Raw genomic sequence first — 22,830 nt, 5'->3', positions numbered from 1 at the left:
CAGGCCCACGTGGACACCCAAGATGCTCTGGGTGGGTAGGCGGGTGGAGACGGGTGAATTAACCAACTGATTTGTATGGCCCAGCACAGGGCTGACACAGAACATGGCATGAGTTATAAACGAGTGACACCAACACAGCCCAGAAGGGACCTTCAGGGATGGAGAAAAACCCACCCGGGGCAGCTGGTGAGTCATCGGCTAAGCTGGGAACCGTGACAACCACAGGTGCGCGTCTGCCCCTCATCCAGAAGCCCTCATCTCACACGTCCCCTCTTAGCTCACAATTCCAGGTGGGGAGAGGGCAGGGACAGGCAGAAAGAGACAGACAGAAACGGAGAGAAGCAGAGACTGAAAGCCAGCAGACAGGCTGACAGACAGACAGACAGGAGATGGAGATGACAGAGACAGACAGGCCAGGCCAGCCCCCAGCAGCCCAGGCTCGCTGAGGCCCCTGGCAGGAGGCGCCAGCCAGGGAAACTGTGACCCCCCCCCCCCAGGCCCCCACCATGCCAGTGCCCTAATTTATTTGCACAGCCCTGAAACTCAGGAATTTCTCGGGGCTGCCAGTGGGGCAGCCGGTGTGCAGTAAACGGCGGGGCCTGGCCGCAGCTGTGGCATAAGTGTGGGGCCGCCCAAGGCTGACACCGCCACCACTGGAGCAGAGAGGACCAAGCAGAGCAGAGAGGGTCAAGCTCTGGACTCCCAGAGACCAGGGTTCATATTCGAACCCCCAGGCTGCTGGGCGACTGGGAGCGTGTGACACCTGAGCAGCCGTGCTTCCATCTGCACATGGACCCACCCTCAGCAGCCTCTCGTCAACACCAAAGCATCAGAGAGGTGACGTGAAGACCCCAGCACCACATCTGGTCAACAACAGGCCCTCGATCCAAGTTCAATACAGAAAAATCTCTGGCCCCAGCTACCCGCAGTCTTTCATAGCTCCTCACGTCTGCCTGTTTCTCTGTTCCCTCTGCAAAGCACACCCTTCCGCCCCTCAGCAAACTCCTATTCATCCCTAAAGATCCAGCTCAATATCCCCTCCTCTGGGAAACCTTTCCTCAGAGTTCACGGTTGCCTCTTTTGACCTCCCTGCACTCTGGACACAGAGGTCCTGAATCTTCGGGGTTCACAGACAAGAAGGATGAAAAAACGAGAGGTTTAGAGCAAACTCTGAGAGCCACAGCCTCCACTGCATCCTCGCCACTGGGGGCGTGGTTGTGTCGAAGGTCAGACCCCCACTGCCCCCACCCCAACTCTCTACCTTAACACGAGCTTCCCCAGGTGGTGGAGAGCTGCTCATTCTAGAACATCCTCATCTTCCCTTTGGGACGGGTCTGCCCTGTGGACCCAGAACAGGGAAGAAATGAGCAGGCCGTCTATACAGAGCAGGCCGGTGATGCTGTGGGGACCTCTGCTCCTTCTCCTGGGAAGAGGGAAATAGAACAGCAATTTCCCTCTGGGGAGCCAGCCTCTCCCATCCTCGGCTACATGGACCACAGGATGGCTAATGAGAGGCCTCCTTCCCCCATCCACAGTGACTGGTCAGAGACAGTCACCTGACCCAGCCACACGGGCCCGCACTGACGCTCCTGAGTTCAGAGGAGCAGCCCGGAGCTGCTGGGCCCTTGATGGCCCAATGGCAGGGCCCACGGGAGAATAAAGCAACATATAAAACGGAGACACAGTTCTCACAACATCTGTAGAGCCCCTGATACAGCTGAGCCTGAAGCCAGACCCCTGTACTAGTTAGTTCCATGACTTTCTTTGCATAAGTTATAACCAAAAATATCTTGCAACCACAAGTATCCCAACAATTGTTACAAGAAAGCAAGAATAGCAATCGTATTGCATGCTGCTGACTTGACCCCAAGAACTTGAACTCCAAGTTTCTGGAGTTACCAAACTCTATCCTCCCGGGGGGGTGGGGCGGGGCAGTCTGCTTCACTAAATGTCCATTCGCAGGGAACAGTGGGGGACACGCCCCTGGGGCCACCTCAACGTGACTAGCTGACCCCACCCCTGGCCACAGCCCACAGCCCAGGGTGAACATTCTACTCAAGCGGGGCCAATCAGAGCCCGTCCCCAGGATTTTAACCGGAACTAAAAGAAAACAGAGACGATCTCTAGTGGAAGAACCCGTGAACCAGGAGGCCTCCAAGCTGAGGGTGGGCCACTTAAGTCCTTCTGAGAGAAAGCCGGAAACGGAAGGAGGACGGAGTGTGAGGGAGTCCTGGTGGTGTTGGAGTCCCCAGCTGCAGCTTTCCCCGGGGCCAGGGGGTCCCTGGTCCTCCATGGCAGTGCAGTGGAGACCCCTCTCACCTGAGTGGCCTCAGACACAGAGAAGCCCGTGGGAAGGAGACCCCCACCCCCAGCAATGGACAGCCCCCTTCTGAAGCCAGGAGCAGGTGAAATCACCGAGGGACCGATCCAGGTCACAGGTGGGCTTCAGGGCCACATGCTGAGGCCCTAACACCCCCACGGGAGCTCCTGAGTTCCGGAGCCAAGAAAGTGTCCCCCCCCCACCCCCACGCACAGGAAGCCACAGCCACTCCGAGGGGACGCACCTGGGTCAGGCACGTCCTGCCTTGGGGTCACTGGGGCATTTCTGGGACAGGCAGCTGATGTCAACACATCCTTTCCATCCCTGGCAGTCCACTAAACTAGTCTCTCTCACTTGTCAGAGTGTAAGGTCAGGCTTCAGTTCAAGAAAACATGTTTGACAAGCGAGGACAAGAATGCCAGGGCAAATTCTGCCCCATGCCAGGTCCTGAGGCTGATTAAGAGCCTGGCCGGCCTTCACTGTGGGTGTTACTGGTATGACCCATGAGAAAGAACATACACGACCTCCACTCACCTGGGCACAGCCCTTTACAGTTTACAAGGCACTTTCCATCTGGGCAGGCCTAGCTCTGCACCTCCTCCACAGATGGGACCCAGCCTCACCACGCCGGCGCCAGCGGCCTCCCTCAGCGCAGGAGCCTGGCCCTAAGCGCCACCTGCTCCCCCGGCACAGCCCTGGCTGCAGGATGCGCCAGCAGGAGCCACCTGCACCCTCCAGGTTCCACACAGGCAGCAGGAAGGGCACAGAGCTGGGGTGTCAGGGACGCCCCCAGCCCCTGAGTGAGAACGGGGACCAGCCACTACATGAGAACCAGGGACTTGGTTTCAGAGAAGACACGCCTCCTGGAGGGGCTGCAGCCTCCGCTCACGGCCCTGGCCAGCAGGAAACGTGCCCACGAGGCCAGGAGAGCGGGAAGGGGTCCCCAGAAGATGCGAGGTGTGCGATGACCACGCAGGGGGCCTTTCCCAGAGGGGCTGGGGATCCCGCACAGCGAGGCCAGACCTCACGGACAGGCACGAGTGCGAGAGGCCCACGTGAGTAATCAGGCCCTCCTTACTCTCTGTCAACCCATCAGGACCACAGAGAACTCCGTGTGGAGCACTGTGCCGCGGACACTTCAGGGACCTCCCTGACACCTGCCATCCTTCCTTTTTTAACAGAGAAGGCAGGACGCATGGCTCACAGCTGACTGACACAGGGAATGGAAAGGGGCTGGATTTATTCCTGCTTTGTGGTTAATTCTTTATTTTCATGGGTATTGCTGATTTCGGGAAAGTGATCCTGATTTCTATCTACAGTTGAGATAACAAGTCTCCTTTTAAAAGAAGAATAAGCAAGGGATTTTTCTTTCTTTTCTTTTTTTTTCCTGAGGAAGATTGGCCCTGAGCTAACATCTGTGCCAAGCTTCCTCCACCTTGTATGTGGGATGCGGCCACAGCATGGCTGATGAGCGGCGTACGTCCGCACCTGGGATCCAAACCCGTGAACCATGGTCGCCAAAGCAGAGTGCACCAAACTTAATCACTACAGCATAGGGCCAGCCCCAGAGGAGGGATTTTTAAAGACATATTTAGTACAACGTAATGGCAAGGGGGCAGGATGATACAGCAGAAAACGTGATGGTATTATGCTAACTGTCACTTTATCACAAGAGGAAGCCAACATCCACTGGATTTTTCCCCAAGAAAGGGCATACAGCCCCCTCTGGGGCCTGCCTCCATCAGCCGGTAACCAGACAACAGCCACCAAGGGCCCTGGGGTGCCCAGGTCAGACAGCGCTCCGCCAGCACTGCACCAGCAGGGGACCAGCTCATCTCTCAGCCCGAGGTCTGGAAAGTTGACTTAGGAACTGCCGTGGCAGGCGGTCTTTAGTGTGAGGGAGACAGAGTGAGTGTGTGAGTGTGTGTGTGTATGTATGTATGTGTGTGTGTGTGTGTGCGCACGCGTGTCAGGGGTCCTGGTATGGTTGTGCCTACACCTGGGCACAAGGGGTTGGCATGTCGAGACGAGCCGCCCCCTGAGCTGGCCCTGATCCTCAGGGGTCCCCATCAGCCCCACACAGGCTGGCCGGTGCCCTGGCACACCCCTGGGCGGGCCGCAACCTCCTGCTCAACCCTCCGGGCTCCCGGTCACTCAGCCTGCGGCCGGCCGGCGGGCGGGGAGGTGCTCCCAGGGCCTGGCTCTCTCCTGGAACACTGGTCAACACTGTGCTTCCACCTGAAGGAGGGAATTTTATGGGTCACCGGAGACACGGCTGGTGATCGAGGGCCAGGATGGGGGAGCCGGGCTGAGGAAGGGGGAACCCTGGGAGGCTCATCAAGGGCTGGTGCCCCCAGCCACGAGCCCCAGTGCACCCCGACGTCAGTGACGGCAGCTCAGCGACAGAACAGAGAAAAGGGACAGGACTCAGACCCTGGCTCACCCGTGTTCACCAAGCGCTGTGTGCTTGCCACAAGCTGTGCCTGGCTCCGCACACCAGCGCTGCAGGCGGGCACACCGCCGGGCACACCGCACAGATGGGAGGCCAGGCCCAGCAGGCACACAGGAGCCCTGCATGCCTCACGGGCACCCAGACCTCACAGCCCTGCTCCCACACCTCAGGCCACTCCTGGGCACCCATGACGGCAGAGCCAGGAGAGCTGTCCCCAATTCAGAGAGGAGGAAAACTGAGATCCTAGGGGGTGAGAGGGCCTGAGGCCAGCAGGTCTGCCTGAAGGCAAAGGCTGCCCATGGCCGCCCCCGCCCTGGGCACACGAGCGCTCACTGCCCCATCGGATGGGCTCACAGTGGTGGGGCGGGGCCACTCCGGCGGCCACAATACAGCACCCCTGGCCCGGCACAAGGCCAGGCTCCCCACCCTCAAGGAAGGAAATAACCTTTCCTCGACCAGCACTTTCTTTGCAACAATCTCCATATATGAGAAAGTAGACGCGTTTTTGCAATGTTTCCAAATTCCAACAACCGTGAGGACAATGGTGCAAAATGACGCATGGCTTGACCCCAAAGAGGCCCCGGGAAGGGACCAGCCCAAAGGAGGTGAATTAGTGGTACATTCATGTGTGCCAGTGGGGCCCCTGAATCAAGGGTGGCCCACCCTGGGCAGGGCCCGGAGGTGGACAACCTGGCTCCCGCCCAGTTTTTCCTTCTCACTTGCTGTGTGACTGCAGGCAAGCAAGCCCTCTCTGAGCCTCAGTTTCCCTGCCATGTCACCCTCTCAGGCCTCCTGCCTGCCATCTTGCCCCCTCCAGTCCCACCTGCACACTGGCTGCCAGAGGGACCCCCCAACTCTCTGGCCAGGTCCCTCCCCTGCTGGGAAACAGCCCAGGGCCACCCATCACCTGTCCCCGGACCAGGATTTGAGGTCCTCCGCTCCGGGGCCCAGTCCGCCATGCCTGCCTGCTTCCCACCTCCCCTCTTACCAGCTCCCAAGAGAAGCAGGGTTTTCTCCTGTCCCTGTGTCCCCCTCGCCTTTCCACCTTCACATCACAGTGCCAGTGTCCCCTCCAGGAAGCCCTCCTTCACCACCGCCCGGCTCGGATAGATGCCTCCCCGGCTCCCACGGCCTCTGTGCTCTCCTCCAGGACAGCCCCGACCGACGCATTTCAGAACTGGCTGTGTGCACCAGGGGGCCTCAGGACGGCTGTGAGAGGGACCAGGGGCGGGACCACGGGCCGGCCCGCACCAGGGGCCACCGTGAGCACTGTGTGTGACGAGAGGCCCTGGGCACAGGTCCCAGGCACGGAAGTTCAGGGGGCTGCTAATCCAGGAACCCCAACTCCACAAGTCTCGTACTGGCTGCTCCCAACAACGCCCGGCGGGGATTCTTAGCCCCACAAAGGCAGGCCACAACTCCACTCCGCCCCACCGCCCCGAAGGCCCGGCTCTAGGCCCAGCCTGCTGCTTCCTCCCCTCCTGCTCCCCCCACAGCAGCCAGGGGGCCCTGAAAATCTCAATCAGACCTCACCCCTCCCAAAATTGAATCCTCATCACACGCAGAATAAAATCAAAAGCCCTCTGGGGCCCCCATGCTTAGCCCGCCCCCCTGACCACCCTCCTTGCACGGGGCTCTTGCCCTCCAGCTGGCCCCAGTCACTTGCACCTGCTGTGCCCTCTGCCTGTGCATCCACTCCACCCAGGTGTGGCTCCAAGGCCTTCTCTGTCACTCTACGGAAAACAGCCCACCTCAGTCCACACCAGCTTTCTGGACTTCCGCACATGCGGCCAGCAGGTGACGCCACAGTGAGCTTCCAATCATCTCCCGTCTGCGTCTACCACCGGAAAGCAAGTTCTCTGGGGGTGGAGGACGTCATCCCGGTCACTGCTTTATCCCCAGGACACTGAAAGGCACCTGGCAGGTGCTCCATGAAGACCTGGGGAAAGAAGGAACACGGATCCCACGTCCTCCTTCCAACAGCCCCGAGAGACGGGGATCATGACACTATTTCACAGACGAGGACAGTGAGGCTCAGAGGAGCCCGGAGGGAGCAGTCGTGAGCGGCAGAGCTGGGAGCAGAGCCATGCAGGACGCCACGGCGGGGACCTCCCCTGGGGTCTGGACATGTCACTGAGCTCCGGGCCGGCAGGGCAGCCTGTGCAAACAGGCTCAGGGCAGACCGTGGAGGCTGCAGTCCCACCCCAGCGAGAGACACCTTCATGCCTCCAGAAGGAAAGATCCGCGGGAAAGGTGTTGGGCAGGGGTGGGGGTTTGGGGGTGGCTCCTTTTGTCCAGCGCCACACTTAGCACACAGTGACTTTGCTACCATCGAATGTTAATCACAGCAGAACCCTTTGATTACTACGCCAGGAAGAAGTCGGTCTGCTCCCAACAAGGTGGGTAAAGCAGGGAATTTAAAAACCATCCTTAAACGCTTCCACTTAAAACTCAGACATGAACAGTCGCCCACCAATGCCTGACTGCGTGCAAATTTAATGTTTGGAATAGACGATACAGTCACGGTGGTTCAAACAGCAGAATATACAAAAAGGCACAGAGTGGGAAGTGTCACCTCACCCTTGTTCCCCATGCAGTCCCCCTCCAGGTAACCACCGCAACGTGCTCCGGGCGTGCCCTCCTGGGTTCGCTCGTGCACATGCAGGCTCTCCCTGGCTCTTGCAGACCTTTTCAGAGCGCCTCCTCCTGTTTCATCCCTGCATAATATTCCACTGCGAGGATGTGCCAGCACCCACTCAAGCAACCCGTGTTGTCCCGGATCTCAAATGCCTGTCGACAGGTCTGCCCCCACCGGCCCGCACCTTCTCAAGGGCGAGGCGTGCCCCCTGCATGGACCCAGCACAGGGCTGCCACTAGTAAGCCGTCAGCAGGCAGCGGGCCACTTCCGCCAACATCCTATCCGTGTAGTCAAAAGCCATCTGATCCTCCAGCTCGGGAGTATCTTAAAGCGGAAATCAGATCTCCTGGCTCCCTGGATCAAAACGTTCCAGTAGCTTTCAAACTCCCTGCCATGCCCCCCTCCCCTCTCCCTTCCCCCCCTCCCCCTCACCCACTCTAGCCTCCTCCCTTGCCATCCCTCACACACAAAGCAGGATCCCACTGCAGGCCCTTTGCAACAGCTGTGCCCTCCGCCCAGCGCTCTCCCTCAACCACTCCCGTCTCAACTCAGAAAGCCCCTCCTCAAATGGCCCCCGCTGCCAGCCTGGATCTGGTCGCCCCACTAACCTAAGCTCCTTGATAGCATCTGTAGCTGTCTGAAGTCAACTGAATTCATTGTTTTGCTGCCTGATCCACCCCACCTCATCCCTCCAACTAGAATATGAACTGCACGGGAGCAAAGACAGTGTCTGTGTTGCCCACCATGAGCCCCCACCCAGACCATGCCCGGCCTAGGACGCGACGCCCACACTCTGCCCAGGAGAGCCAGGCCTTGGCCGCAGCGCCCACCTCATACAATTAGTCCAGCTGGCCCTAACGGAGGCCATGGCACTGGCAGAGCACAGTGCCCAGAATCCCAAGGCATGCTGGGACTGCATCCCAGGGCAAGGCCTCCAGACCAGAGAGGCCCCTCAGAGCCCAGGAAGTCGGGGCCGGGGTCGGGGAGTGGGGGGAGAGACACACCCACCGCCTCCTGGACAGCCGACCCCAGGCTTCCATCCCCACCTCCTCACTTCAGAACCATGAGCACTGGAAACCACCAGACAGCATCCACTTTACAGAAGGGAAGACTGAGGCTAGAGAAGGGAGGGACCAGCCCTCGCACCACCCTGTGTAGCCAGGCCCAGCACCTTCCTCCCTAGCAGGAAAGAGAACCTTCAGGAGGTACAAGGAAGAGGCCAGGGGCTGCCTACCATCCCCAGTCCCAGGTGCTACTGAGAGGGCTGGTCCTTATTCATTCAGTCAGTTAACAAACTTCCAGGAGACCACACATCATGGGGGTACTGGGCTTACATGAATTCAGCCACATACACACGGCAGACGAGAGCAGAGAGTCACAGGAACTAGGACTTAAAATAACGCAGTGACTGCCCCACCCCATGCCACCCATCGAGGCCACCCAAGGAAGCAGAGCGGGAGACAGAAGCCGCTGCTCCTCTGCCTGAGACCCTCCTTGTAAGGCGTCTCACCCACCAAGGCAGCCAGGGGCTTAGGGCAAATGCTCACACCCACGGCCCCCAAACGCCAGGCCAACACTGACCCTGATGTCCAAGAGGACACACTGCAATGCCCGACACAGACTTAGACACTGGGCGAGCTTCCCAGGCGTGGTCCTGGGGTCACGGTGAATGTGACCACTGAGACCAGGGCAGGAAACCGCTGGGCTTCCAGCCCGATTGAAAGGAACCTCAGTGGTCATTTAGGCCACACAAGATCTTCACGTTAGGCCCTGAATTTAGCTCCACCTTGACCTCCACGGAGCATAACTTCATTTTCCTCACTTGTTCCACAAGCATTTATTAAGCACCTACTGTGTGTCATGCATGGACCTAGCTCAGGGAAGTCACCCAGGATCAATGAGACCACGTCCCTCCTCCCGTGGACTCGCTGAGAGGGAGCAAAGAGCTTGGATTTAGGCTCAGAAAAAATTGGGTTGAAATCCCAGCTCCACCCTTTGCTTTTTGAGCCTTAGTTTCCCCATCTGTCAAAGCGGGGCAACAATGTGACCTTGCAGGATTGTTGACAGGATCTAGGAAGAAAAATAACGGATTAGGCCTGGCTCTGAGATCGCTGCCTTCCTCCCTGCTGGCCACCGTCCCCCCACTGCCCTGCCCCAGAGCCCAGCAGAAAGTGCCTGCTGCGATCAAAAAGATGCCCTGTGGTCCAGGCCCCTGGCGTGCCCCTCAGTGCTCCCATGACTGAGGCTTTGAATGGTCCGAGGCTCATTCAAGGCTTCCCCAGCCATGGGAGAGGAGACTAGCCTAGGCCCACTTTGGCACGGGCAGTGCAGCAAATACAGCCCAGTTTAAACAGGCACAGCCAACACAGAGGCCTACACAGGCCAGGCAGGAGCCAAGAATGTGCAAGCGGGCTGGGTGGGGACTGTAGCCAAATGGTGCTCCTGCCCCCCCCGCGAGGGGCAGCAGGCAGGCAGCACCAGCCAATGGGCATCACTCAGGGATGTGGACCCTGAGCTGCCAGACCTTGCGATTTTTCAGGAGAAGACGGAAATCAGGACTTTTATGAGAAACCTGCCAATTTGTAAATGCTGGCAGCTAATTAAATTTTTAAAAATAATAATAACATGGTAAGAGCCAAACAAAACACACAGGCCCAGCCACAGCTGGGGCTGGCAGGAGTGTGCCACCGGAATAAGATTCTTTGACTTCATCCAACCCCAGTGCACTCCCCCATCACACAGCCTGGGACACGAGAGGAGAGGACGGGAAGCTGAGGGAACAGCAGGTCCCGGTCCCTCCTTTCCTCCTGGTGGGGATCTGCACCCCATGTGCATGAGGGGAAGGTGATGCTCAGAGCCCCCGTCATTCAGCCACAAACTCGTGCCAGGCCCGCTCATCAGGGCTCACTCTGGGAGGGGCCAGGACAGCACTCTGTTCAAGGAGCTCGGGGTGACGACCAGCACCTAAACCTTCTTCCTTTTCTGGCCCATCACAGCGACACCTGCTGGCTCTGACCAGCTTTGGAACAGCCCAACTGACTGTCACAAGCTGACGTGGGGGCCAGACCTTGTGACAGTAGAGAAGGGAGGTAGGGCACCCGGTGGGGGAGGGGGAGAGGAGGCAGGGGGTGGTGAAGAGGGGGAGGCCGGCAGGCTGAGCCCGGCCCGACCGCCCCACACCACCCAGGCCCCACTGAGGGAGCCTCAGACAGGACTCCCACCCCACTCAGGACAGGACTGTGCCCATGGAGGTGGGAGCGTCCGGGGTGCAGGCAGCACCAGCCTGCCTACCAGGTTGTTGGCGTATGTGACTGTTTGCAAGATTCACGTGTGTGGAGACCGTCTATGACTCCAGGTATGCGGGACACACATGCACGATAGACACACATGTGGCAGACACACATGTGTGTGTTAGGGAGGCACACGTGTTTAACAGACACACTGTCTGAGAGACAGGCATGCATGTCCAGGAGACGCCTGTGTGTGAGGCACGTGTGTAAGAAGCATGTGTGCGCAAAAGGGACGAGTGAGAGATGAGCGTGAGGCGCCAAGCATGTGTGAGAGATGGGGGAGGGGCTCTGCGCGCGGGGCTGGAGAGGGGGGAGGGCGGGGTGCCCCGCAGAGTGTGCGGGGACTTCTGCTGCCCACCGGCGTGCGTGCGCGTGCTGCAGCGAGTGGGACGGGGTGGGGACGGGATGGGGACGGGGTGGGGGCGACGGCGGGGGCGGTGCCCGGTCTTCCCCTCTACTGACCGCGACCGGCCTCGGAACCCGAGGGGCAGCGGGACCGTGGGGGTGAGTGGCGCCTGGCGGGGAGGGGGCGGGGGGCCGACCGCGGACCCCGAGCCCCGCGCCGCCCCGAGTGCCCGCGGCCGCCCGTGGGCCGGGCGCGCTGCGCTGGGGCGCCGTCCCGGTGGCCAGGAGCCGGAGGCCGCCGTCGGGGCTCCCAGCGCCTGGCCGTGAGCGGCGGCCTGGCTGGGCGCGGCGCGGGCGGGAGCCGGGGAGCCGGGCGGAGGGTCGCGGGCACTCACCGCGGGGCGATCAACCGCCGTCTGTCCGTCCGCCCGTCCGTCCGCCGCCGCCGCCGGGCCGTCGGCGCGCCGAGAACCCCTGCGCCCCCGGCGGCGCGCGGCGCTGGGCAGGGCCGGGGGCGGGGCGGGGCGGGGCGGGGCCGGGCAGCCCGCCCCTCCGCCCCCTTCTCCTCTTCCCCTCCGGCCCCCTCCCCTCCGCCCCTCCGCCCCCCTCCCTTCCACCCCTCTTCCCCTGCGCCCTCCTCCCCTCCGCCCCTCTTCCTCTCCACCCCCTCCCCTCCGCCCCCTCTCCTCCGCCCCTCCGCCCCTCCTCCCCTCCGGGGCGGGCCGGGGAGGGGGCTGAGCCGGCGCCGCTGGCTCGGTGCCTCGCTGTGCACTCGGCCCGGGGCAGCCGGCCACGCGTTCGCTGCGGAGCCCCGAGCGGCCCCGACCCCTGCCCGCGCCCCCTCCCTGCCAGGCCACACGCTGAGTTCCAGATCCGGCACTGCTGCCTAGCCTGGGGGCTGTAGCTCAGTCAGCTCAGCCAGCCTGGGCCTCAGTGTCCCCACCGGAATGTGGGCCCAGAGACCCTGGGCACGTTGGGAGGGCCTGAGGGGCCGGGGACAGCACTGCCAGAAGGCAGGCCGGTGTGATCGGGTCAGAGGACCGGCCCAGCCCAGCCCCGGCCCCAGCCTCCTGCTTTGCTGACGCTCCACACGGCTGCTGCAGGCCCTTGGTTGGGCACACCCGTTCCTGGCCCCCAGCTTGCGAACGGTCTAGGTTTGCTTTTCTCCTCAGTCCACGCGCTGCCTGTGACCACTGTGTGACCCTAACCAAGGCCCTTGACCTCTCTGAGCCCAACCTCCTCATCTCTTGGAGGGTCAACCCCAAGCCGTTGATGGGGAGCCGTGGAGAGCCCCATGTCATGCCCTCAGCACCAAGCCCATCAGGCGGGGACACGGCAAGCTGCAGGCTCCAAACGTTCCTCACCAGCCTCTGAGGCCCACAGTGAGGCAGCTGGGGTCCGTGGAGCTTACCTGTTTGGCAGCCTAGGAGCCTGTGCCTAGTAAGAGGCCGTGCAGCAGGCTGTTAGGCAGGGGCTAGCTCCCACAACCCTCCTCCTGGCCAAGGGCTCAGAACCCCACCCAAAAACCCACCTAAGCAAAATCTAGCGCTGCTGGACCAGGGCAAACCGCCGGCCGCCAGGCAGCCCCCGGGAAAGGGCACTGGCCCCAAACCCACTGGGCCCTGTAGGCCTGGACTCCGGCACAGGGGTCCTGACCCAGCCTTTCCCCACCAGCAACTTAGGGTCCCGAAGGCCAGTCGAACCCAAAGAGCAGTCCGTATCCCGGAATTCTGTCCTTCCATCTGTCTCTCTCTTTGCTGTCTTCTATCTCTGTCTCTTTCTGTCTGTCTCCTTTTTTACTGTAGTAAAAATCACATGGCATGAAATTCACCATTTTAACTATTTTAAACTGTACAATTCAGCGGCATTTAGAACATTTACAGCTTCCTCTCGTGTCGTCTCTTAGACCCTCCTTCTTTGTCCCTCTGTCTGTCTGTCTCCCTCTGTGTCTCTTGGTGTCTCCCTCAGATGGTCCACGTCCCTCTCCCAGAGGGTCTCTTAGCCTTCCTCCACAATGTCTCTCTTTCTGGGTCTCTCTGGGTCTCCATCTCAGTTTTGATATCAGTCTGTCCCTCTGTCTTACTCTGTCCGTCTTGGTCTCCAGTTCCCTCTGACTGTATCCCTTGGTCTCTCTGTCCTTCTCAGTCCTGGGGCCACATTCTCCAGGACCTGAGGCCTAGACCAGGCCCTCTGGGACCTCAGGACCATCTCTCTTCCCTGCCAGGAGACACATGGCCCAGCGGCTGCCTCTTCACCTCTGGGCAGCACCCATGGCCCGGAGTGTGCCCCACCCCCACCCCAGGGGCCTCCCTGTAGCCCAGGACAGGGGTGAGGCAGCAAAGGCAGAGAGAAGGGAAGCCACTTGCCTAGGGTCACACAGCTGGCAGGAGGTAAAGCCAGGAGATGTCCAGGGACCCAGACAGGGCTGGCTACAGAGGAGCCGGGAGGGGATGGAGGGGCCAATGCCTGGACCAAGAACCTGTCCAGCCCACCCCATCTTTCTGTCTAACCCCGGGCAGGCCTTTCCCTCTCTGGGCCCTTTTCCCACTGGAAAAGGCCTTTGCACTTACTGTTTCCTCTGCCTGGAATGTCCTTCCCCCCAATACCCAATGCTGGCTTTTCCTTGCATTGAGACATAGCTGAAATGTCAGCACCCCAGAGAGCCCTCCCCGAGACCTCCCAGATAACAACTGCCCTCCCTCAGTCACTTTCTCCACTCGCTACTCTTCAGAATACTTGTCCCTAGCGGACTTATTTTTATTCATTTATAAATGACTTGAGGTAAAATGGTCTGGTTAAGAACTCCACCACACACCAGCTGTATGACCTTGGGCAAGTTACTTCACCTCTCTGGGCCTTGATTTCCTCAACTGTAAAATGAACGTAATGACATCAGGGTCTATATCATGGGGTTGTTGGGAAGATTAAATGAATTAAAATACGTTATAATTACTTTGCAATTAAATGAATTGAAGTACTTTGAAGAGGGCTTGGCCCCCCGGGGTGGGGGGGGGGCCTCACTATCTGATGAATGAGTGAGTGACAGGTTGAATCCTTCCTTCTGCCAGCAGGGAGGCGGCCTGGGGCCAGAGGCACTGGGCCCTCCCTCACTGGAGCCTGGGCAGCTCCCTGCCCTCTGACGCTGCTCCCTTCCCGGCTGCGGGTCAGGAGGAGAGGCAGCGAGCAACCGAGGTTTGGCCTCACCTTGCAGCCCGCTGAGCCCCGGGCCTGGCCAGCTTTCCCTGAGATAAAGTGGAGATATTTCGCAGTCCTCTGTTATCTGAGCCGGAGATGCGGCCGAGGCGCCGTCCCCTCGGAGCCCTGCCAGGGCTATTATCGCAGACAGAGTGCACATCACCCCCCAGGAATTTGGGGCCCTGGGCCTGGCCAAGACGGGGTTGGAGGAAGTTCCAGGCCGATAAGGCCGATTCAGAACGCTCAGAGGGCAGTGGAGTGACTCCCATCAGCTACAGTCTCACCAGCCCCCCGGGCACCCTGACGCCAGGGCTGGCGCAGGAACTCACCTGCACCACCTGGCCAGCCCGGATGGGTGGGGCGGGGAAGGCTCGCTGGGCTTCTGGGTCTGCGTCCTCGCTGGGTGGCCTCGGGGAGGTCACTGCGCCTCTCCTGGCATCTGAGAATAAAAGTAACAATAATAATACTCACCCCAAACAACAATACCAAAGAGCTTGGGAGCACAGGCTCTGCAGCCCAGTGGCCTTGGTTTAAAGCCACATCCGCGCGCCGTGTGACGTCCAACAGCTGGCTTCAGCCTCCTGGCCTCAGCGGCCTTGTCTGTAAGAGAGTTCCTGCCTCGGAGGTTGTTCTGAAGACGCTGAGAGCAGAGTCTGGCCCGTGAGAAGCTCGCATAAATGAAGGTTGTTGTTGCTGTCACTCGCGCATAGCCTAAACCAACTGGAGCCAGGGACAGTGCCCAAAGCTTCCTGCACCCCTGGGTGCAGACGGCAGGGGCTGCCCGCTCCTGGAGCGTCGGGCCCGGGGCTCCCCACAGGAACTTCCCCCGTGGCTGCCTCTGAGGGCTGAGATGACATCGCTTCCTCAAAGAGTGGGCTCTGCAGGGGGCCCACTTCATCATCGCTCTGGCCTCCCAGTCAGCATCTGCCGCAGCCACAGTGTCTGGGGAGCGTGGGGGAGACGTCCGTCCCCGACTGCAAGGGAGGCTAGGACAGCGATGCCTGGGCCCAGCCAGACTGCTGCAGGGAGAGCTCCGCATTCCAGGAGGATGTGCAAAGGTGACCAGCAGTGATGCTCAGACAGAGGCCCTCCTCGCCAGGGGTGGCTCTACCCGCCGTCCTGCTGCCCAACCAAGTCCCGGGGCAGCGCCACCAGGCCCGAGCTGGAGAGCAGGGCGGTCCTTCAGAATCACCCGGGTGCTCTTCTTGAAATACCAATATCTGCATTCTACTCCAGAACGATTAAATCTGAGTCTCCGGAGGGTGCAGCTAGACACCAATACATTTTTTTATCCCCAGTTGTTTGTAAGGTGCTGCCACGTTTGGAAAACACTGCTTCGAGGGCCTCCCTCTGGCCTCCTTCTTCCAGCTGTGTCCCTCCCCAGGGAGAGACCGGGGAGATGTGCCACCTGGAGTGGACGTCCTGCCCAGGGAGGACGCCAGTCCTTGGAGCTCCCTGCTCAAACAGCCTTGAGCCTCGGGGCCTGTGCTGGCTTCTTCCCCTCCTCTCTGCCCCCGGGAGTGGGCCCCACCACCAGCGGACACACCACAGGCCCGAGGGGTGGCCAAGGGCAGCTGTTGGCAGGTGGTGTGAACAGAGCTCAGACACACGGACACACAGTCAGTCCTTGGAACCCAGCTCAGGCCGGTCTGGTTTGCAACCCACCCGCCTCTGCAGCCTCTTCGCCCACACACACTCTTGTCCTTCCAGCCCAGCATCCTGCTCTTCTACCCGATGAAAAGCTGACCATACGCCAGGAACCCCCCACCTCCCTGCCTTCCCATCCACCGTGAATGCTGTTCCACTTGGGGCAGAAACTACTGGTCATCCCCCACTCTTCACGGAAGGAACTTTACCAGACCCACAGCTGCCTGGCTCAAGACCACATCCCCAGCCTCCCTGGCAGCCAAGCAGGACCGTGAGCGTTTGAGGCCATTGAATGGGAGCAGAAGGGCTGCGGCCTCTCCCTTCCCTTTCCCCTTCCTGCCTGCTGGAGCGAGGACCTGGCGGTGGACACAGAGCCGGAGCAGCCGCCTTGTACACCAGGCTGAAGTCACGCCAGGGTGGAAGGCTGCCCTGCGCATCGTGGAGCCCCATAGCTGGCCTGGACCTTCACATGAAAGAGAGACGAGCTTCCCACTGTGCTAAGCCGTCACCTTTCAGCTCTCTTCATCAATAACAGCCTAACCTTCACTGACTAACAACCACCCTCCCACTTCAGTAGCTGGCTCAGGTGGGTCACTAAGAAGTGCGTGTGCCAGGCTCCCACGGGCGCTCCTGGGTCGGAGCCCTCCAAGGAGGCTCGTGCTGGCTCCATCTGAGGTGTGTGCCCATCCATGTCCTGTGCAGTGGCTACCAGGCCCCCAGACTCCTCTGCAGAGCCCTCTTCTCTCCATTCTGGGTCCTCGTGATGGTTCACAAGGAGCTGATCCTCCCCTCATGGCTGGGCTCCTGGCCCAGGTGTGGCCCCCTGGAGTGTTCATCCAGGGAACGGTGTGTGACTCAATGGAGGGGCCTCTTGATTTAAGGCAGACGGCCCTCATGGAGCCAGGGGACAGGGGCGTGCTTCCCACTGCCTTGCTCAGTGTGGGTTTGAGCCTGTGGCACAGAAGCCGCCTTTTAGGGAAACCTGCTGAGAATGAACCAGCTCAGAGGAGAGCAGGGCTGAGGGGAGAACAGAGAGGGACAGCTTTCTGATGACATAACATTTAAGCACCTGGTTATAGCTTGACCTGAAGCCATCTCACGCCTGGATTTTTCAGTTGCAAGGGCCAATAAATTCCCTTTGGGGCTTCACCAATTTAATTGAGGTTTTATTACTTGCACCTGAGAGTCTTAGCTAATAGCGTTTGTTTCATTGAGGCAACGTTGCCTACCAAGTCTGGCCCCTGCACTTCACAGGCTCGCTTTGGACACTGGGGTTAACCCTAGGGATCCTCCCGGAACCTGCCCAAGGGTCTTAAATAAAGGGGACAATGACTGGAATAAAATAAGCTCCTCTCTGTTAGTCACACACTGTGTGCCAAGCATTTTAGTAGCCCCTACACTGATTAATTCATTCGATGCTCAAAACGATCCTGGAGGTGCTATCACCCATTTGACAGACTAAGAAACTGAGGCCCGGCGCCATAGCTGGGCCCCAGCCCAGAGCAGGCTAGCGCAGTCTGCACGCCTTCTCCACCCTTGCAGAGGAGGCAGCAGGGCACACTCTAGGGGGTGGCAGGTTTCCCGGCCCAGGACACGTGAATGGGGACAGGGTGACCCCTGGTCAGAGTGGTTGGGGCTGAATTATGTGGGACGTGCTGTGTGGGGAGAGGAGGTGGGAGGAAACCGCCAGAATTCGTCTTCCACTCTGGGCTTCTCCACACTTTCCCCAGCCATCTGCTTATTCCAGAAGGCCGGCTGACCTCATGCCTGCCGTCTGGGAATGGGCAGCCCCTGCCCCCACGGCCCGCTCATTCGTGACTCATCCCCACCCAGCCCTCCCCCTGGTGTGACAAAGCTCCTGGCGCTTCTGACAACTTCTGGTCACCCTGACCAGACACCGCCCAGCCTTGCTGTTCGGCAGCTCTCCTGGCAGAGGGGGAGGGCAACAGGGTCCAGGGCGCTCAGCTCAGAGGCTGGCACCTCCCCAGTGGGCTGGAAAACTAGGCTGAGGGGTCTCAGAGCCCCTTCTCTACTGGAGCAGCCCAGAGAGGGGAGGGATTTGCCTAAGGCCACACAGTGAAGCCCTAAGGGCCTGAAAGGGGCCCCCAGAACAGAAAAGGCAGCCCAGAGACAGGAGGCCTAGTCCCAGCAAGGTTCCTGTCCACTCTGGGCCTCAGTTTTCCATCTGGGAAATGGGAGAGGCTGACTCTGATTTTAATAAATAAGTTAGGAAATACATATAGTAAAACATTCAACACCAGCAAATCTACCTTCCTAAGAAAACCTCTTCCAATCACTTTTGATCTATACGTGGATATATATATGTATATATATGTATGAATGTATATATGCATGACTGTATGTATGTATGCCCACAATCAAATTCTAATGAACATTTTTTCTGCTACTTTTTTTTTTGGGGCTGAGGAAGATTGGCCCTGAGCCAACATCTGTGCCAGTCTTCCTCTATTTTATATGTGGGTCACTGCCACAGCATGGCTGACGAGTGGTGTAGGTCTGCACCTGGAATCTGAACCCGAGAACCCAGGCTGCCAAAGTGGAGCGCACCAAACCTAACCACTAAACCATGGGGCCGGCCCCCACTTCATTTTTATGCTATCTATTGTGTCCATTTTTCTACATCAAAACGTGTATCTACACCACCCCAGTGCTCCACTGTCTGTTGTAACCGCAGCCTATGTATCGGACTCTCCATTGATCATTTCCAATTTTCTTCACTATAACAAATGATTTGAAGAATATCCTTGAATCTGTATTTTTGGGCACTTGTTCACCTCCAAGAAGTTACAAGGGCAAAAGGCAAGTATATTTTTAAATACATATACTGCCAAAGGGCCCCGAGAAGTTGTACAAATTTCCTCCCACCCACACTGCGTGAGATGGTTGTTTTAGGCACCACCCCTGGGCCGTCCGCCTTCCTAGATTTTAGTCAATCTGTTAGGCGGAAATGGTATCCCGTTATCTGCCGTGCGTCATCCTTTTAAATGTTCACCAGCCATTTGCATTTCTTCTGCGAACTCGTGTACGTGCTCATTTTCACTGTTGAAGTTCTGCCTTACCGTCACGATTTTTAAGAATTCTTTGTATGGTAGGAGCGCCGGCCCTTCGTCTCCCAAGTACGTGCTGCAGACACCTCTCTTTTAACTTCGGTTATGTGTTGTTTTACGTATAGAACTTGTACAATTTGATATAGAAAAGCTTGCCAGTCTTCTTCTTTGCTTTTGGAAAGGCTCCCCGTCTGAGGCAGCCCTGGGGGACTCCCTGTACTCTCCTCCAGCTCTCTTTTCACCCATCCATTCATCCGTCCATCCGTCCATCCACCCATCCATCCTCGAATCCTGTTGCCTTGAATCTAACGCGAGGCCTCTGCCCCATCCCGCACAGCTGGTGCTGGGTCCTCAGCGCACTGCCTTCTGTGGGCAGGAGTTTCCTGGAATTCCTGGAAACCTCCCCTTCTAGGAACGTGAGGAGCGGAAACACATCTCTGTTTAAATAACAAACTCTGGGCTCTGAGGCTTCTGGGAGCCTCCGGGTATCCAACAGGGCTGACCCAACCCCGGGCACCGAGGACTTTAGGAGAATGATGACGTGACGGCCACAAGAAAGCATCACTCACGTCTCCTGCTTTGAGCGGCACAGGTGACCGTCCCCTCCTCTAGATCCACCATCACAGCTGTGCTGAGGCCACCTTGAGCTGCCCCCCGCTAGACCACAGCGGCTACGCATGCAGGATCGCTCCAGCAAGAGCCAGGACTCCCCCAGCAGAAAAGTGGCCGAGGGCTCCCTTCGTCCTGGCTGAAGCTTTCTGGAACTGTGCCACATTCCAAGCTTCCTCTCTCCCCTTCCCGCTTCCCTTCCCCTGTAGTGGCAGGAGTCTGAGCACGGGTGTGCGTTTCCCCTGCCTTCTCCCGCCCACCCCCCAACACTGTCCTTGCACATCTGGTCCTACCTTGGCAAAATTCATTTGGGCTTCTTGACAGACCCAAACTAATGCCATGATACAGACAGTAACTGACGTAGTCACTGTGCTCTCCAGTTCACGCAGCTCTGATACAGCCGTCTCTCTTGCATCTCTCTCCATCACACTGAGGTGAAATGCTGTGTTCCCACTTTGCAGACAAGAAAACTGAGGTTCAGAGAGATCTGAGCTTAGGTCCAAATCCAGGCTCCGTCCTCCCCGCCAGGAAGCTTAGGGGAGCCCCACAGCCCCCTGGAGTGCCAAGCTCTTCAGTCCAGGCCTCCTGGTCTACAGCATTTCCCCCAGGGTCAAGTCCCAGCCGGCTCTGTGTTTCCTCATCCAACTGAGGGCCTTGGGCCCCGCTGGGCCGTAGGAATGTCGGGGGCCAGGCCCAGAACCCCCTTCCCTAGGTGCAAGTAGCCTGAGCCCTCCCACAGTTGAACCCAGAGGAAGGAGCCAGAAACTCAGCGACAGGATGGGAGGGCAGCTCTTCTGTTCTTAGGTGACCCTAGGTGCTGAGAGGAAAGTCCTTTACCCACAGAGAGTGACTCTCTTCTCGGATTCCTGCCCTGCCCTCTGGTCCTCCAAACCTTGCTGCTCCCATCAGTCAGGGCCTGAGGCTGCTAGTTCCCATGCCAAGCCATGCCAGCTCCTCCAGGACCCTGCGGCCAACTTGGCCTGTCCCTCTCCCAGGGCTGGGCCTGGGGCTGAGCACAGGGGTGGTCTGCACAACCCGAAGAGAAGTTTCACCTTCTGCATTTCAACTTTTAGGCTTCAGATAATGTGACCCAAGCTGGAGGCAGTTATTTGGGGTGACTTGTTAAAGGGCTAAACACACACTGACCCCAGGGTCCCCGGCTTCCAGGGAACGGGCAGAGCTCCTTGGCTATGAGCTAACCCAGCTGGCCTGGGGAGCCGTGGGCAGGCCAGCCCCTCTGTGCTGGACGTCCACACTGAGGTGCCCTCTGGTCTCTCTCCAGCCCACCCAGCTCTCCCTGGAGCCCACCAGGCTTCTTCTCCCTCCGGCCTCCTCACCAAGGCCCTGCCAAGGCAGCTGGCGAGAGACCCAGACCCTCTGCAGCGCATGCTCCGGCTGGCTCCAGCCCCGGGAAGCTGTGAAGGTCCCCAGTGAGTATGTCCTCGCCCCACATCTTCATCTGTCTAGCCCTGGCCTCCGGACATGCTCGGGACGTGGGCCCAGTCATGGTCTACAACCCTGATCTCCACTCACCCTGACCCGTCAGAACACAGCCTGGGCGTCTGTCCGACCGTCCGCCCGCCCACGTGAGGACGGCGTGGTTATAGGCACAGACCCAGGCTGCCTGGGTCTGGATCCCAGCTCTGCCACTTGCCAGCTGTGTGACCTGGGGACGTTCCCTCTTTGTGTCTCAGCCTCCCCAACTGTAAAATGACCGCCAACCCCAGCGTGCTGTCGTGAGGACTGCGAGAGCTCACGGGCGGAAGTGCTTAGAAAGGGGTTTGCACACGCTCGGTGCCCAGCAAGTACCAGCTGATGTTACTGAGCCGGCACCGCTCTGTGCCGGGCACCGTGAGGCCCTGCAGGTCCAGCAGGAGGGCAGACGCCCCTGCCCGCCAGAGCCACCCGCCCGCGGGAGGCAGAGGGACCTGGCAGCCTGCAGACAGACAGCAAGGTGCACCCCGAAGAGGCGGGCAGGGGGGTGGGAGCCAGAGCGTGGGCCTGGCTGCGGGTCGACTGGGGAGGCTCCTCCCGCCCTGGGCCTCGGTGCTCACCAGGGCCCAGCCCTCCGGATTTCAGGGTCAGTGAGTTAACCGGCAGGAAGGGCTCCCACAGGGCCAGGCGCACAGAGCGCTCAGGAGGGTGAGTCAGGCTCCCAGGGGGTGTGAGGTGGCAGCTGAGGGGCCCTTTGAAGGAAGGCTTGTGGGAGACGACTTGGCGGCCGGTGGGCTGGGGGAGAATTCGGTGTTTATTCTCAGAGCAGGGGAGCCCGTGGAGGACTCTAACGGGAGCCACTGAGGCAGCTGGGGCTCGAGTCCAGAGGGGATGAGGTTGGGGTTCAGACGAGGATGGCGGTGTGGAGAGGTGATAGGACGGGAGAGAGATTGAACAGAGAGACTACGCAGACTGGTGTGATGTTGGGGCCACGAGAGGCAAGGGCAGAGACGATGCCTCAGTTTCTGGCTGAGGAGGGGTCACTGATGAGTTGAGAAGGGGTGCCAGACTGGACTTTCTGCTGCAAGTCACAGTACTCTTGACTCAAACAGGCTTAAGCCAAAAAGGGGAGATATTGAATTCCATAATGAAAGAGTAGAAGGATGGACTTCAAGCACAGCTGGATCCAGGCACCCAAATGTCCCCTGGAACAAGTTTCGCCTGTTTGTCCCTCAGCTCTGCTCCCCTCTCCTCCATTTTCCACCAAAACCACCTCTTCTGGTGACCCAAATTCCCAGCAGCTCCAGCCCACAACCTCTTAAGTCCGGACGAAATGAAGCACTGGTCCACTGGTCTTATGGTTCTCTCTGACTGGAGGGGCTTACGTCAGGTGCCCAGACCTGAACCGCTCACTGCAGCCAGGGGAACGGGCTGTGCTGGGCAGCTCAGTCCAGGTCATATGCTCGCCCCACTGCCTGAGCAGGTGGGATGAATCTCCAAATGGAAACTGGGGGCTGTTCTCAGATGCTGAAGAGGAATCCATGAATGACCCTGACAGGGCAGGTGAATTTGCAGCCCTGGGTTTGAAGTCGATTTTTTTTTTACGTTAGATTCAGACACTGTCAGATAACAGCACACATTTTTAAAATGTTCTCTGTGAAATCCTCAGTAGGCACAAGGAGATTTCATCAAGCTCGTCAGTGATTGGCTCTCAGCCAAGGAAGCCCCAGCCAGCCCAGCCAATGAGAGCCCAGAGGTTCCGATCTCACAGGGTCATTGCCTCACATTAGGCTGGGTAACCGCGCCGTGGAAGCAACGTGGGTCTGATAGAA

The 22,830-nt window shown here is 59.1% G+C and overlaps 1 protein-coding gene across 6 annotated transcripts in view; it reads right to left on the bottom strand.

Moving 5' to 3' along the window:
• FBLN2 (fibulin 2) overlaps window positions 1–22,830 on the bottom strand; it is a 108,934-nt gene that overhangs the window by 76,947 nt on the left and 9,157 nt on the right. The window contains exons 1-2 of one of the 6 annotated variants that reach the window (XM_023619897.2): window positions 11,441–11,559; window positions 6,524–6,711 (exon numbers count right to left, since the gene is read on the bottom strand). In XM_023619897.2, coding sequence (XP_023475665.2) covers window positions 6,524–6,558 — 35 coding nt within the window. In that variant the 5' untranslated portion in view covers window positions 6,559–6,711; window positions 11,441–11,559. Of the gene's footprint in view, window positions 1–6,523; window positions 6,712–11,440; window positions 11,574–14,569; window positions 15,067–22,830 lie in introns of those variants that run through there. The other 5 variants (XM_023619895.2, XM_070237164.1, XM_070237166.1 and 2 more) reach the window with 5 other exon arrangements.

This window comes from Equus caballus, chromosome 16 (assembly GCF_041296265.1).
Source record: "Equus caballus isolate H_3958 breed thoroughbred chromosome 16, TB-T2T, whole genome shotgun sequence".
NCBI classification, from domain to species: domain Eukaryota; kingdom Metazoa; phylum Chordata; class Mammalia; order Perissodactyla; family Equidae; genus Equus; species Equus caballus.
This window is presented reverse-complemented; position numbering and strand designations above follow the sequence as displayed.